The following is a 16,203-nucleotide window of genomic DNA, read 5'->3' as shown; positions in this document are numbered from 1 at the left end:
TTTTCCCCCCCATCAACAACTAAATGAAAATATTCACTGAAATGCGGCGTCCGTGTCATCTGTCAAAATAACTCAATTCGACTTCAGTAGAGCCAAAAGTGTTTGTTGGCCATTTTGTCAGCATTGTGACCCATTCACCCAAATTGAAAACGGATTTCCACGGGACAGGAGAAGTGAAGCCATCTCTTTTTTTCGTCAATGGATGCTACAGCTTCTTGTTGACTTTGAAACTTGGCTCGTAAGCCGACGTGTGCACATTTTGAGCATGACGACTCTGATCCGCTGGTTAAAGGACACTTTGAAGCAGTTTTGAGATGCAAAAGGAGAGAATCAAACAACAAAGCGTGTGATGGAAAAGTCAAGTCAAGTCAAGTCAAGAGTATTTCTCGAGCACTTTCAAACAGCCATCGCTGCATACAAAGTGCTGTACATGGAGGGATTTAACATGCACAATAAACAGTAAGACAAATCGGTAATAAAGGCGGTAGAAAGCACCAAGCAGTAAAATCAAGAACAAATCTAAGTCAAGTCAAGTCAAGAGTATTTCTGGAGCACTTTCAAACAGCCATCGCTGCATACAAAGTGCTGTACATGGAGCAATTTAACATATACAATAAACAGTAAGACAAATCGGTAATAAAAGGCGGTAGAAAGCACCAAGCAGTAAAATCAAGAACAAATCTAAGTCATGCTGGTTAGATAAGATAAGATACCCTTTATTCGTCCCACACTGGGGAAATTTACAGCCTCCAGCAGCAAGAATGTATGTAGAAAGAAGAACCGTGTTTTATGTAATGTTTATTATTTTCCTTCCTGTTAACTGTTTTGTTAGGCGCTTTGTTACAGCTGCCGCTGTTGTAAAAGCGCGATATAAATCATCATTGTATTGTATTCGATGGTTTAGTCCTCTCGCTCTTTCTTTATTTTGTTTTAGTCATTTTTGCAAATGAAAGATGGTAGTGACGGTACTCGGAATGCATGTTATGATCTTTGCGAAACTCACGCAAGCTGACTATTTAGTTGACCTTTGCACGTTTGACTTTCAAACACGAAAAAGAGTTTGACAACATTTAAGAGAAAGGCAAATTCGTGGCCTGTTTTGCTCAGTCGCGCAGTTGGAAACGTCGCCGTTCCGACTCGAAAACCTTTGGAAGAACTTCCCCGTGTTCTTTGATGCTTTCCTAACATTTTCCAGATGATTCGGTGGCTATTTGTTAGTTGTTGGGCCAGCACGGTGCAAAATATTACACAAGTCATGGGATATCAACTAGAAGGAACAAAAGCATTCCCCGAACTCCAAATTGCGGCGTAATTAAGGACGATAACACAGAAAGCGCATGTCGGAGCAACGCTCGCACACCATCCAAATCCATTCACGTCCTGGAGGCCTCGAAAAACCGATCGGGTGCCCGTTGCGTTGCTTTGATCTTCCCGTGAAATCAAAGTCATGATATCATTGCTTTTTTTTTTTTTTTTTTCACTCCTCATTTTGCTTTTGATCATCCTGAGGAAAAAGTAGTGCAATTTCGGAGCCGGTCTTTGGGCCAAGATCAAGAATAGCTCACCTAATTGACCCCAAAACCTTTGAAAAGTTACAGCATCGACAAAAACGAATGTATAAATGTGCTTCCGGCTGGTGGGAAGTAAACATCTACAAATATTTTGTTACTTTGGTTTAAAGTTTTTTTTTTTCCCCCAAGGCATTTTTTTTCAGGGTGAAGAGAAAAACTCTTACCAAGCTGACAGTTTTTTTTAAAGACACATCACAAGGAAGCCAGTTAGGGTAGAGTTTTCTCTTCACCCCCCCCCCTTACCCCCATAAAAACAACAACAACAAAAACCCTGAAAGCAAATTTACCCAATCAGTAGATAAGATGAACGCCATAGCAGTACTTTGTTCCTATCAATGATTTTTCAGGCATCTGGACTACACTTGCACATTTATATTCTAATAACTTTTTACTTCATTTTACTTCCCAGCATTTATAATCAGATGCCTGTACTTTCTACTCCTTTGGCCAAAAAAAAGTCTTGTTACTTTTTTTTTTCAACATGAACATAAGGGCGGCCCGGTAGTCCAGTGGTTAGCACGTCGGCTTCACAGTGCAGAGGTACCGGGTTCGATTCCAGCTCCGGCCTCCCTGTGTGGAGTTTGCATGTTCTCCCCGGGCCTGCGTGGGTTTTCTCCGGGTGCTCCGGTTTCCTCCCACATTCCAAAAAAACATGCGTGGCAGGCTGATTGGACGCTCTAAATTGTCCCTAGGTGTGAGTGTGAGTGCGAATGGTTGTTCGTTTCTGTGTGCCCTGCGATTGGCTGGCAACCGATTCAGGGTGTCCCCCGCTTACTGCCCGGAGACAGCTGGGATAGGCTCCAGCACCCCCCGCGACCCTAGTGAGGATCAAGCGGTTAGGAAAATGAATGAATGAATGAACATGAACATAATGAAAAAGACACAGAGGTCAACCGAGCGATTGATTGACTGATTACTTGTGATTGGGAGCCAGAAAGAAACTTGGCAGAGCACCACAGTTGACATGGCGGAAACCAAACAACAGCGATCGTGGAACAATGATGACATAACGGACTCGGTGAAGACGGATACAGTATTCCCCCAACCGTGAATTCATTTCAGATCATCTTTTTGGTGCTCCATTATGGATTCATGGTGATGCAGTGTGTTTTATTGGCAACCTAAAAATGACAAGCATCAAGGTGTAGCATTAAGCTAGTAAGGTTTAAAGCAGGGGTGTCCAAACTTTTTGCCAAGGGGGCCAGATTTTATGTGGTACAATGTCGGGGGGCCGACCTTGGCTGACATTCTTTACATTGAACAACAATATTGTTCAGCAAATTTTAGTAAGCCAGTCTGTTTCACATTTCCATTTTTATTTTAATTTCAACAATCTTAAGAATTTCTTTTGGTTCATTTGAAACATGCAACTGCTTATTCACTTGACTTTTTCTTAAACAGAAGTCTCCTGAGTGCAAATTGATTGATTTGAAACATAAAATGTATCACCATGACTTTTCAATAGTCACAAAACCTTTGACTCGAACAACAGGGAAATGAACAAGCAATACACATATCCACAACTGCAAGGATCATTTGAAATATGACATAATCAGTCAATATAAACACGGAGTGATGTCTTGTTAACTCGTGAGTGATGCCCTCTAGTGTCTAAATGCTATTACTCATTTAGCCACTAGAGGGAAGCAGTACTCTATGAAACATCGCTCACCAGTCTACGAGATCTCAGTCAATGCAACACGTGTTCCATTGCGCCCAACCTGCGGGCCAGACGGCACTGACTTTATGACAGGGGCCGAGGGCCGGATGAAATTCGACCGCGGGCCGGATTTGGCCCGCGGGCCGGACTTTGGTTTAAAGGGAAACTATTTCCTGCATTTATTTTATTTATTTTTTACTCTTCCTTGAGCTAAATTAGTGCTGTACCGCAACACTTTCTTTCCCCAGTATTCTATCTGCACTTGTACTTGCATCCGCAGTGTCAATACAGTACTTTTGTTGTCGCCCTGATCCCAAATTCCCACCGAAGGTTTTGTTGTTGACGAGCCACCGGCCCACATTGCGAAGCTGCTGACCTCCCGGCGTGCATTGTGTGGACTAAATCTGTTTTCGGCACGAGTTCCACCCACCAGCAGCGCGCACACACACACACACACACACACACACAAAGGCAACACAAACACGCACTTGACTGCCCCTAGCTGCCCCCCACCCCCTCTCCGCAGCTTCTCTTTTCGGGAAGAATAAGGTTTGAAGTCCGTCTTTTACCGGAGCCAAGCGGGGGCCTTAGCGGGACGAAACGACTCGACTATGTGGAGGCAGAATCTTGTCTCGACATGTCTCGTTTTTCTGCTGACGTTCGCCGAAGCTTCGAGATGTAAGTTTGCGACCGTTTCGATTCAGACCCAACAGTTCTTGTCTTGAGCGACTTTGGAGAAACTTTATTGATAGATATATTTTGTGTGTGTGTGTGTGTGTGTGTGTGTGAGACCGCTAACTCCCAAGGAGTGAACACAAAGTGCGTTTTAAGATTCAAACTACGCGTGCACATCACGAGGTGCTGATTCTAACAAAAGGTCATTTCTTGGAAATCTCAGTTTCGCAATGACCTCTCTCTTATTTTTTTTTTTTTTTGTTGTTGTTCCAGGCCAGTTGATATAAGAACAATTTGGCTTGGCCAATTCTTCCATGCAGGCTCCAGCTCCATCTGCCATCTGTCAGGAGCAAACATGACTAAATTCCTGCTTGCATCAGTCATATGTTTTTGTAACATGAAGCCGCGTGGATTCTTGGATGAAAATCCCGTATGCGGGAAACTCGTTGTTGTTGTTCCGAAAGTACCAACAACTGCTTTTGTAGACACGTGTGTTCATGCGCGTGTTTCCATGTGTGTGTTGCAGTTCTGAGCAAGGGAACAGCATCGCACTTCCTGAGCCGGCGCAGGAGGGCCAACTCGCTCTTTGAGGAGCGCAAGAAGGGTGACCTGGAGAGGGAGTGCATTGAGGAGCTCTGCAACCGGGAGGAGGCCAGGGAGATCTTTGAGAACATTCCCGAGACGGTAAGAAGGGGCCCACGCTGTCTGTCCTCACCTCATTGAGAGCAAAAAGAGCACCTGCTCCATCCATCCATCCATCCAACCATTGGCGCGGCCACTTGTCCTCGTGCTGGGTCGTTGGTGAGCTGGACTCAATTCACGGTGGAAAAAGGCTTTGAAATTTCTTTTGGTGTCATTTTTTCCCCCCCCACAAACAAATGGCATTCAAACAGCGGGTGACAAAAAGCGGGAAAAGTCACTCTAAAAACAAAACGATTTTTAAAAAACAAAAATCCAAAAGAAATAAAAATCGATTATGCCATTATAAATGTTCCCAAGCGACTCGCAGGATAAAAGTCTTTTTTTTTTTCCCTGCGAATTGCAAAAATTCATCTGTAATTGACAGCCACCCAAAAAGGCACGTCATTGAGTATAGAGGCCACAAGATGGCGGCAAAGAACATAAATCTCTATTAGACATGGCTATGGTCTGACAAAACCAAGTTCTTGGGCCGCAAGATAGCATTAAAGCAATATTTCTATAACTGGTGTGAGCACCAAAACAGCGAATATGTGAGTTTTTCGCCAAACAACCATGGATAAGTTTCCAAAATAATTGACAAATACTTCCAATTGCGGCGGCCCGGTAGTCCAGTGGTTAGCACGTCAGCTTCACAGTGCAGAGGTACCGGGTTCGATTCCAGCTCCGGCCTCCCTGTGTGGAGTTTGCATGTTCTCCCCGGGCCTGCGTGGGTTTTCTCCGGGTGCTCCGGTTTCCTCCCACATTCCCAAAACATGCATGGCAGGCTGATTGAACACTCGAAATTGTCCCTAGGTGTGAATGTGAGCGTGGATGGTTGTTCGTCTCTGTGTGCCCTGCGATTGGCTGGCAACCGATTCAGGGTGTCCCCCGCCTACTGCCCGAAGACAGCTGGGATAGGCTCCAGCACCCCCCGCGAACCAAGTGAGGATCAAGCGGCTCGGAAGATGAATGAAAAGGATGAATACTTCCAATTGCCGAACTGTAAATATGATATTTAATAGGGTTCACTGTGCAACCTGAATACCTGTCACACTTTCCTTACTGCCACTGCAACATCCTAAAAAAAAAAGCCTTTTCTTTTCCAGGACTTCTTTTATCCGAGGTATGTTGGTAAGTTTGCAGACAGACCGATTTTTTTTATTTGATTTTATTTTTTTATATATTGGACTATGAATGATCTTTGTAATGATTAACAATGTCTTTTGAAGCTTGTCTGGGCTCGCACCGCGTTGGCATTAACAACCACAATTCCGATTCTGCCATCCCGTCAGACCTTCGGACCTGCGTGAAAGGTGGGAGCTGTGAGACATCATCATCGTTATACATTTCACTTAACTGCTCCAAAAGGTTTTCGGGGTGGTTTTTGTTTGGGTGTTGCGCTGTGAGTTTTTTTTTTTTTCTATTGTAAATAAATGTTGGGAAACATCATCGTCCATGTCACAGTTAAATGGGACTTTTTTTTGGGGGGGTGGGGGGGTCTCAATTGCTTTCATCACATCAAAATGTCTTTGTTGTCGGGCAGAAATCAGCAATCAGTGCACGCCATTTCCGTGCTACAGGGAAGGTACGGAACGTTGCGTGGACGGTCAAGCCTCTTATAAATGCGTGTGCAAGCCTGGCTGGAATGGGCAATGCTGCGAGGAAGGTGAGTTGTTTTTCCAACGCCACGTTTCACTGTTTTCAAATGACGCTCACCCCGCCGACTGTCCGTTGCGCAGACATCGATGAATGTTCCGATCCCAAGTTTCTGGCGGGATGTAACCAAAAATGTGACAACATTCCCGGAAGCTTCCACTGCTCGTGTAAAGATGGCTACTATCTCATTGACAACATCAAATGTGCGGGTAAGACCTATGCGCATTTCGCTTGGATTTTCTTCGGTAAAATTGTGCGTGCGTGCGTGCGTGTGTGTGTGTGTGTGTAGCTATATTTGCCATTGAATATGAACTGTGCATCGCCACACAGCTCAAAACTCACTTGTATTCTTTGGCGTTCGACTAAGCATGACTTAGATTTGTTCTTGATTTTACTGCTTGGTGCTTTCTACCGCCTTTAGTACCGATTCGTCTTACTGTTTATTGTGTATGGTAAATCGCTCCATGTACAGCACTTTGTATGCAGCGATGGCTGTTTGAAAGTGCTCGAGAAATACTCTTGACTTGACTTGACTTGTTCTTGATTTTACTGTCTGGTGCTTTCTACCGCCTTTATTACCGATTCGTCTTACTGTTTATTGTGTATGTTAAATCCCTCCATGTACAGCACTTTGTATGCAGCGATGGCTGTTTGAAAGTGCTCGAGAAATACTCTTGACTTGACTTGACTTGTTCTTGATTTTACTGTCTGGTGCTTTCTACCGTCTTTATTACCGATTCGTCTTACTGTTTATCGTGTATGTTAAATTGCTCCATGCACAGCACTTTGTATGTGGGTTGCATTCAAAAAAGAACAAACACAATTATGCTTGAAATAGTTTTAGCAGATTCAAAAGATGGTCGGCCCCCCGTCATGAACGTTAAAAAAAAAAAAGTATCCAGATGCAAATGATTTTATTTTGCGTGGCCACTTCACAGAATAAAATGGGAGTTAAAGTGACCCCGGCATTTTTTTTTTTCGACTAGCTCATTTTAATTCTACACCCCTGCAACCCGCAGCTGCAATAATAAACTCGTTTAGCGTTCACGCGGTCGTCTGACATATGAGTGCGGATGTTTTTACGCCGCCCCCCGACGGTGGATTTGCAGCCGCTTCAAAGCGGTGTCAAGCAGCTCAGCAAACATTTCCCTGGCGACTTCCCCCTCCATCATGTCCTGAGCATAATCAGAAGGAAATATGGAATTTTTGGTCATCCAACTTTTTCTACACCATGTATTCTTACAACCTTAAACCGAGATCATCCCCTCGTATTTGTTGTCGTTTGCTGTCTCACATTAGCGGGTAGCGAGCGCTCCTATTTGTCGCTATTTATCTTGCGCTGGTTGAGTACAAAGTCTCTCCAAACATGCACCGACTGACTCACTGGGAAACGTTTACATTTTGGATCAGGTCAGGTTGTTTGCAAATAGCTCTCGCTCTTACATATTCGTAGTTGACCTGCGCTTGTTGCGTTAGGATGTGAACATTTGAGAAGAAGGACTTATTTCTTGTGTCAGAAGCACTGCGACCGATATTCAACCTCGACAAGTAAAATATCTGTGAGATACAATACAATACAATACAATACAATACAATACAATACAATACAATACATGCTGATTTATATAGTACTATATATATATAGTACTATATATATATACTATATAGATTTATATAGTACTAGCTGATGAGCCGCCCGGAGGCTCATCAGCTAGTTCCTGCGGAAGGCTGGTAAGGTGGGCCTTCGGCCCACAAAAGTGTTGTTGCTTGGTTCAACTTTTTGTTCATCTTCATTGCTTATCGCGAAAATAATGATGTTTAGCTCTACTAAATAACTAACAATTTCATTGCAATGCTTGTGGGTAGACAACATTTTTTCACTAAGATGCCCGCGCGATCGTAGTGAGCCACTGCCTGAGCGGCGCAGTGGCGGCGCGGTGAAGTAGGTACGTTTTGAAAAGGGACAGACGGAAGGACAGACCACGTGCGGGACGACGCGCAATATATATATAGATATGTAATATATAATATAATATATATATATAATATATGATTTATATGGGGCGGCCCGGTAGTCCAGTGGTTAGCACGTCGGCTTCACAGTGCAGAGGTACCGGGTTCGATTCCAGCTCCGGCCTCCCTGTGTGGAGTTTGCATGTTCTCCCCGGGCCTGCGTGGGTTTTCTCCGGGTGCTCCGGTTTCCTCCCACATTCCAAAAACATGCGTGGCAGGCTGATTGGACGCTCTAAAATTATCCCTAGGTGTGAGTGTGAGTGCGAATGGTTGTTCGTTTCTGTGTGCCCTGCGATTGGCTGGCAACCGATTCAGGGTGTCCCCCGCCTACTGCCCGAAGACAGCTGGGAAAGGCTCCAGCACCCCCACGACCCTAGTGAGGATCAAGCGGCTCGGAAGATGAATAATATATGATTTATATGCTTACAAGTCGCCATTATACACGATGATAAAATAAGTCATTATTCTTACGTCTTACATTCTTGCTGCTGGAGGCTGTAAATTTCCCCAGTGTGGGACAAATAAAGGATATCTTAATTTAACTTAGCTTAAGTTAAGACACAGCATCAGATTGGAATGGAAAGGGGTCGTGTGTGTTTTTTCTTGGTTTTATAACCGCTCAAAAGGGTTGTTTTGGTGGGTGCGCTTGTCTCTATTCACTTTTCAGATGTCAACGAGTGCCGAATGTATCCGAGTATTTGTCAAGAGCCAGCTCAATGTGTCAACACGCCAGGCATGTTTGAGTGTCAGTGCCCAGCAGGGTACAAATACAACTTCACTTCCAAAAGCTGCAACGGTGAGTTTTAAAAGTGTCGCCCGCCGCCTTTTGCATGATGATTTAAAAGTCATTCTCCATGCGAGATTTACATGAGGCGATAGCGACTCGTGTGTGTGTGTGTGTCTGTGTGTGTGTGTGTGAATCCATCCCGGCAGATGTGGATGAGTGCGCGGGGAACGTGTGCGAGGGCACGTGCGTCAACAACGTGGGCAGCTACACCTGCCGCTGCGACGGGCGGCAGCGTCTGCGCTTGGCGGACGACAAGCACACTTGTGAAAGCATCCCGGTCTGCGTGGAGTTGCACGACTCCAAATATGCGGAGATGTTGTACCTCGGGGAGCAGTTTGCGGGGCTTCCCGTCATCTATCTTCTCTTCCGTCTGCCAGACACGACAAAGTGAGCGCGGCCGGTTTACCCTCGGGTCGCGCGTGTCGTCGCGTTGGAATTGCAACGCCAAAGAAAAAAATGACGACAACACAATCACGTCGATAAATACACTGCACTTTTTTCTTTTTCTTTTTTTTTTTCTCACAGCAGTCCTTATGACATCATGGCACTATAAGTGAATACTGTCAGGGACATGTACAGTGATTTAATTTAAATGTTTATTTGTATTTTTTTAAATAATATTTTTAATAAAATTTGTAATAAATAAAAATAATATTATAAAAAATAATATAATTATATAATAGTATTATTAATATTATTATATTATATATTATACTATTATTATATTATTATTATCATAATTCTATAACAATAACATTATTAATAATATTTTCAATAACATTTGTAATAAAAAAATAATATTATAAAAATAATAATTATATAATAATATTATTATATTATATATTATATTATTATTATTATTATCATAATTCTATAACAATAACATTATTAATAATATTTTCAATAAAATTTGTAATAAATAAAAATAATATAAAAATAATATAATTACATAATAATATTATTAATATTATTATATTATATATTATATTATTATTATCATAATTATATAACAATAACATTATTAATAATATTTTCAATAAAATTTGTAATAAAAAAATAATATTATAAAAATAATATAATTATATAATAATATTATTATATTATATATTATATTATTATTATTATCATAATTCTATAACAATAACATTATTACTATTTTCAATAAAATGTGTAATAAATAAAAATAATATAATTATATAATAATATTAATATTATTATATATATAATAATATTAATATTATTATATTATATATTATATTATTATTATCATAATTATATAACAATAACATTATTAATAATATTTTCAATACAATTTGTAATGATTTATTATTTAATTAATTTTATTGAATTGTTGTTGACTCTTGTTCAACACCAGATAATGCGTGTAGCTCAGCATATAAACGTGTGCGAGTGGGAGTGACTCACCTCCGATGTCGATATCCTTGAATTGCTTTACGGCAGGTTTGCAGCCGAGTTTGACTTCCGCACCTTCGACCCGGAGGGAGTTATTCTCTATGCGGAATCCTCCCAGGACGCCTGGTTCATGCTGGGCCTACGAGGCGGCCAAATCGAGGTCCAGTTTAAAAATCAGCACACGGTAAAGGTCACCACCGGGGGCAAAGCCATCAACGACGGACAGTGGCACGTGGTAAGAAGCTTTTGAAGGCGCGACGCGTTTTTACGGCGCGAGTGTGTTCGGGGTCATGAAATGAAATCGGACTCACGGCGACGGCCTTTTGCCACACGCAGATCTCCGTGGACGAACTGGAAAACAGCATCAGCGTGAAGATCAGCAAGGAAGCCGTCATGAGCATCAACAGCCCGGAGCGTCTCTTTACGGGGGTGAACGGCAAACTGGAGACCAAAGTTTACATCGCCGGTCTCCCCACCCGCAGCAACAGTCTTGTCAGACCTGTAAGTTGAAGTGCGCCATCTGCGTTGTTTTCTTTGGCTTTGGCGCGCGCCCGATTGATGCTCACGGATGATAGCGAATGACAGCAAGCTCACTTGGACGAGCCGCTCACCATCCATCTGTCCGATAGATCAACCCGCGACTCGACGGCTGCATCCGGGGCTGGAACATGATGAACCAGGGAGCATCTGGAGTGAAAGAGGCCATCAAGGAGAAGGAAAGTAAACACTGCTACATCCATGTGGAGCGAGGATCTTTTTTCACTGGCGAAGGATCGGCACACTTCAATCTTGACTACAGTGAGTAAGTTAAGTTAGACTTTATCCGCCCGCACGGGGAAATGTCCTCTGAATGTGCCATCCATCCATCCATTTTTTTTAGTTCGCTTTTCCTCATGAGGGCCGCTGGCTTGTCGGAAACCATTCCAGCTGTCTTGGGTGGGGGTGGGGGGGGTGTACATCCTCAACTACACATAGACGAACAACCATTCGCGCTCACACTCACACCGGCGGACAATTTAGCGTTCTCCATTTACTGGAGTACCCGGAGAAAACCCACGCGGGCTACATGCAAACTCAACACAGGGAGGCTGTAGCCGGAATCGAACCCTGTACCTCTGCACTGTGAGACCTGACATGCTAACCGGTCGACCGCCGTGTCCTGGCATACTCATTCATTCATTCATACATCTTCCGAACCACTTGATCCTCACTAGGGTCGCGGGGGGTGCTGGAGCCTGTCCCAGCTGTCTTCGGGCACTAGGCGGGGGACACCCTGAACCGCTTGCCAGCCAATCGCAGGGCACACATAGACGAACAACCAACCACGCTCACACTCACACCTCAATTTAGAGTGTTCAATCAGCCTGCCACGCATGTTTTTGGAATGTGGGAGGAAACCGTAGCACCCGGAGAAAACCCACACAGGCCCGGGGAGAACATGCAAACTCCACACAGGGAGGCCGGAGCTGGAATCGAACCCGGTACCTCCGCACTGTGAAGCCGACGTGCTAACCACTGGACTACCGTGCCGCCTCCTGGCATATGTTTAAAGCTCAAATGAGGTCCACATTTTCGTAAGTTTAGACTGCTCCCGATGTACTAAATCTACATGCGTGTCACGTGCCGCTTTGGAGTTACGTCTTCCGCTGGAGGGTCCGCTACGGCAGTCAAACCGAATAAATGTTGACGCAATCATCTCATCGTCTTTTTACCCGTGCGCAACAAAATGACTAGTTTTGAAATCACTGCGTTGTGACCGAAAGAACGAGATCCCGGATAAAAGCGGCCGAAATGAGTTTTCTCCGCAGGGTGTCCGGGCTCTCGCTTAGAGATAAGGTGAGAAGCTCTGTCATCCGGGAGGGGCTCAGAGTCGAGCCGCTTCTCCTCCACATCGAGAGGAGCCAGATGAGGTGGCTTGGGCATCTGATTCGGATGCCTCCTGAACGCCTCCCTGGTGAGGTGTTCCGGGCATGTCCCACCGGGAGGAGACCCCGAGGAAGACCCAGGACACGCTGGAGAGACTATGTCACCCAGCTTGCCTGGGAACGACTTGGGATCCCCCGGGGAGAGCTGGAAGAAGTAGCTAGGGAGAGGGAAGTCTGGGCTTCCCTGCTAAAGCTGTTGCCCCCGCGACCCGGCCCCGGATAAGCGGTAGAAGATGGATGGATGGATGGATGGAATCACTGCTCAATTTGACATCTCGGGACAGATTTTAGCAAGCATCATGGATGTTGACGCGCATCATTTGCTCTTGGGGACCACATAAAATGACGTGGCGGGCCGGATTTGGCCACCCGGGCCTTGACTTTGACACCAGTGCACTGGAATATATGTAACACAATAAATCGATTCTGTCGCCGAGGATATTTTGGACTCGTGTTTGGGAATTTCTAAAAAATTTGAAGGTCCGATGCCGTTTGGAAAACGAAACCAAAACTAATCATGGTGACATTATCAGGGAAGGTTTTCTTTTTAGTGTCCTTAGTAGCGACTACTATTTTGTAAGGCGCTTCGTGTGTAGCGTGTAGCACCTAATCTTTCGTCCCGTCTGTTCCCAGGTGACTCTGAAAGCTGGAAGGTGGATTTACGAATGACTATACGTCCTTCAAGCAGCACGGGCGTCCTCTTTGCTCTCGTGTCCAACAACAGGGTCCCTTTGTCGCTTGCCGTGCTAACGGAGGGCGAATACGATGCCGTACGTGCGGATGAAAAAAAGCACTCGTTTTGTTGGCAAAGCGCGTTACCGAACGACGTGCTGACCATCGATTTGTGCCGTCGCTCCGTCGCAGAACCTGCAAGTGTTCTTGGATGGCGTCGCGGTGGCAACGCTGGACTCCTTGCTGTTGTGTTACCCCGACCGATTAACGGTGCTGCTGAGTGTCACGCCCACCGAGATTTCGATCTCGGCCAACTCTTCAAATGTCAAGACAATACCAATCGATGCCCAGCAGGAGGCACTGCAGGGCCTCAACGCCACCATGCGGAACCCAATCAGCACCTACATTGGTGGGATACCAGGTCGGTTTCAAGTCGCCGAAAAACGCACGGTGGGGGGGTCGGGGGGGGGGGTCTCTCTTTTCGCAAAAGGTCGTTATTTGCTCGGCGGTGCACTCGGCGACATATGCTGACCATATAAAGGCCGACGTGCCGGCGCTAATCATTCCAATCTGAATATCCCGTTTTGAGGTCTTCCAAAAAGTGCTTCAAAGCGAGCTTAAAGTAGTTACAGGAAACTCTGCCCCCCCACCCCCCCCCCCCGAAGCGTTTCCAAGTGACCAATCATGATTGATTCCAGAAAGCGATGATCTGCGTTTCTTTGCGGTCTCGGTTAGGTGAATCGGTCGCAACTGTAAGAATTTACACCCGAGTTTTGATGTTATTGCGATGATCAAAGCAGATGAATTGCATCCGGCATTCAACCGACGTCTTTCTGTGCACCCAAACGGATTGGAGCTGTTGACAATCGGTGACAGTCGTTGAGAGCTCAGAAATGTATTCAAGTTCAATGAACAGGGGAAAAAAAAAAAAACGCGGGGTGGAATGTGTTATGGTGTGATGAAATCAAGCTTCAACGTTTTTGGACACGATTCCAAAGCATACTGATCATGCTTCGGGATTGTTTTTCTTCCGCAAGAATTGGAAGATTTAGTCAAGGTGGAGGGACTTTGTGACTTGTGAACACTTCCAAATTGCAGCCAGTTTCTCTCACTTTCTCATTTTTATACCCCTCCATCCATTTTCCAACCCGCTTCTCCTCATAAGGGTCGCGGGGGGGTTGCTGGAGCTTATCCCAGCTTTCTTCGGGTAGTAGGCGGGGGACACCCTGAACCGGTTTGCCAACCAATCGCAGTGCACACATAAACAAACGACCATTCGCGCTAACAATCACACCGAGGGACGATTTCGAGTGTTCAATCAACTTGCCGTTCATGTTTTTGGAATGTGGGAGGAAACCGGAGCACCCGGAGAAAACCCACACAGGGACGCGGAGCACATGCAAACTCCACACAAGAAGGCCGTAATCGAACCCTGCACCTCTGCACTGTGATGCGGACGTGCTAACCATTGCTCACTGTGCCCAACCCCCCCCCCCCCCCCCCGACCCCCCACTCTCTCTCTTTGTGTTGTACCCAATGTAACTTGCTAAGTAGTGTGCAAAAGTATTCAAGGAGGCGGCCCGGTAGTCCAGTGGTTAGCGCGTCGGCTTCACAGTGCAGAGGTACCGGGTTCGATTCCAGCTCTGGCCTCCCTGTGTGGAGTTTGCACGTTCTCCCCGGGCCTGCGTGGGTTTTCTCCGGGTGCTCCGGTTTCCTCCCACATTCCAAAAACATGCGTGGCAGGCTGATTGGACGCTCTAAATCGTCCCTCGGTGTGATTGTTCGCGCGAATGGTTGTTTATTTATGTGTGCTCTGCGATTGGCTGGCAACTGATTCAGGGTGTCCCCCGCCTACTGCCCGAAGACGGCTGGGATAGGCTCCAGCACCCCCCGCGACCCTAGTGAGGATTAAGCGGTTTGGAAAACGGATGGATGGATGGAAGTATTCAAGGACAATATATAAATATATAGAGAGAGAGTTATGAAATCCATGCACAGAATGATTCCCGGTCCTAATATCATCCCTCCGTATTTTTCTTGCGGCTTTGGTCTTTCAGCTGACGTCCCGTTGGACGCCACGCCAGTGACTGCCTTTTATCACGGCTGCATGGAGATCACCGTCAACGGCCAGATGTTGGACTTTGACGAGGCCCTGAGCAAACACAACAGTATCAAGTCCCATTCCTGTCCTCCTGCTTCAACCAAGTGATGCGTCTCAAGCCACATGGAAAGTGACCTTAATTAACACCAGCACTTGCAGTAGGTAGCGGCGTTGTTCCCTTCGTGGGAGATTCAAAAATTTAGCCATGCGAGGGAGTAGGAGGGATGAACGTATCAAGAAGAGTTTCAAAGATTTGGCCACACTTATCAATGTTTTTTTTTCCTCATTTACTTGTGATGTTTGACGACAGCTAGTTTGCTGGAAGCTGGATGACGTAGTTTTTGCCTTTTGCTGCAAACAAGTAATTCCAAGAAATGTTGGGAGTGCAGCAAAAACGTGTTGAGCAAGAGACAGTTGGGTTCGTGACATACGGCCCCTGAAGACCAGGCTCCGAAGCCACCTGCAGCCTGGCCTCTGTCGCTGGATCTTTGTTGGATTCTTCTTCTCATCAAGTCTGATGAGTCAGCTATGAGGATTAATAACTTGAAATAAAAGGCAAACAAATGCTTGAAGATTTTTTTTTTACTGTCCAGATTTATATTGTCTTGTTGGAGTCATCCTTGAGCCCGATTTATATCACCATATTTTACAGAGATGGAACAAAATGATCATTCTTGGTTGAAACCGAAAACTGAAAATGAGGAAACCAAGGCTGAAAACTGGAACACTGAAGTGAATTACGATACCTTAAAAACCTCAAAAAACAAAAACGGTTTAACAGGCTATTGGCACATGGATGGCCGACCAAGGTGCACTGTGGGCGGCCACAAGAGCATTATGCACCCCCACCACCCCCAACCCCGAGTTCCAAGGCAGTGCCCCACGATGACCGAACCCCTTTGTTGCTATACCAGGGCTTCGCACCGATTCGCTCACCCGCCATGGTTACCTAAAATGTTTTGGCTTACATCATCACCACATCCTGTTTCTGCTGCATTGTTTTGGTGCCAAGAAAAGTCTTTTGTCTGGAAAATGCATTTTCAAGTTCA

At 45.2% G+C, this 16,203-nt stretch overlaps 1 protein-coding gene across 2 annotated transcripts; it reads left to right on the top strand.

Annotated features, from left to right (window-relative positions):
- The first annotated feature begins 3,705 nt into the window (after window positions 1–3,705).
- On the top strand, window positions 3,706–15,719 carry pros1 (protein S). Of its 2 annotated transcripts, XM_052062509.1 has the most exons (14): window positions 3,713–3,909; window positions 4,433–4,590; window positions 5,694–5,718; window positions 5,817–5,900; window positions 6,131–6,253; window positions 6,327–6,452; window positions 8,924–9,052; window positions 9,190–9,430; window positions 10,505–10,691; window positions 10,793–10,957; window positions 11,086–11,254; window positions 13,015–13,151; window positions 13,246–13,474; window positions 15,111–15,719. In XM_052062509.1, the coding sequence occupies exons 1-14, from the start codon at window positions 3,843–3,845 to the stop codon at window positions 15,260–15,262; spliced, it is 1,992 nt and encodes a 663-aa protein (XP_051918469.1). In that variant the 5' UTR covers window positions 3,713–3,842; the 3' UTR covers window positions 15,263–15,719. The 2 variants fall into 2 exon arrangements, with proteins under 2 accessions (XP_051918470.1, XP_051918469.1); XM_052062510.1 differs by lacking the exons at window positions 13,246–13,474; window positions 15,111–15,719 and having other exon boundaries at window positions 3,706–3,909; window positions 11,086–11,258.
- Window positions 15,720–16,203: the final 484 nt, after the last annotated feature.

The sequence above is a fragment of the Hippocampus zosterae genome, chromosome 4, assembly GCF_025434085.1.
Source record: "Hippocampus zosterae strain Florida chromosome 4, ASM2543408v3, whole genome shotgun sequence".
Classification (NCBI taxonomy): domain Eukaryota; kingdom Metazoa; phylum Chordata; class Actinopteri; order Syngnathiformes; family Syngnathidae; genus Hippocampus; species Hippocampus zosterae.
This window is presented reverse-complemented; position numbering and strand designations above follow the sequence as displayed.

Coding starts and splice junctions, on each gene's coding strand:
- pros1 (XM_052062509.1), top strand. CDS start 3,843: ATGTGGAGGCAGAATCTTGTCTCGACATGTCTCGTTTTTCTGCTGACG. Junction 5,901..6,130: donor CCTTCGGACCTGCGTGAAAG/GTGGGAGCTGTG, acceptor GTTGTCGGGCAG/AAATCAGCAATCAGTGCACG. Junction 9,053..9,189: donor CACTTCCAAAAGCTGCAACG/GTGAGTTTTAAA, acceptor CCATCCCGGCAG/ATGTGGATGAGTGCGCGGGG.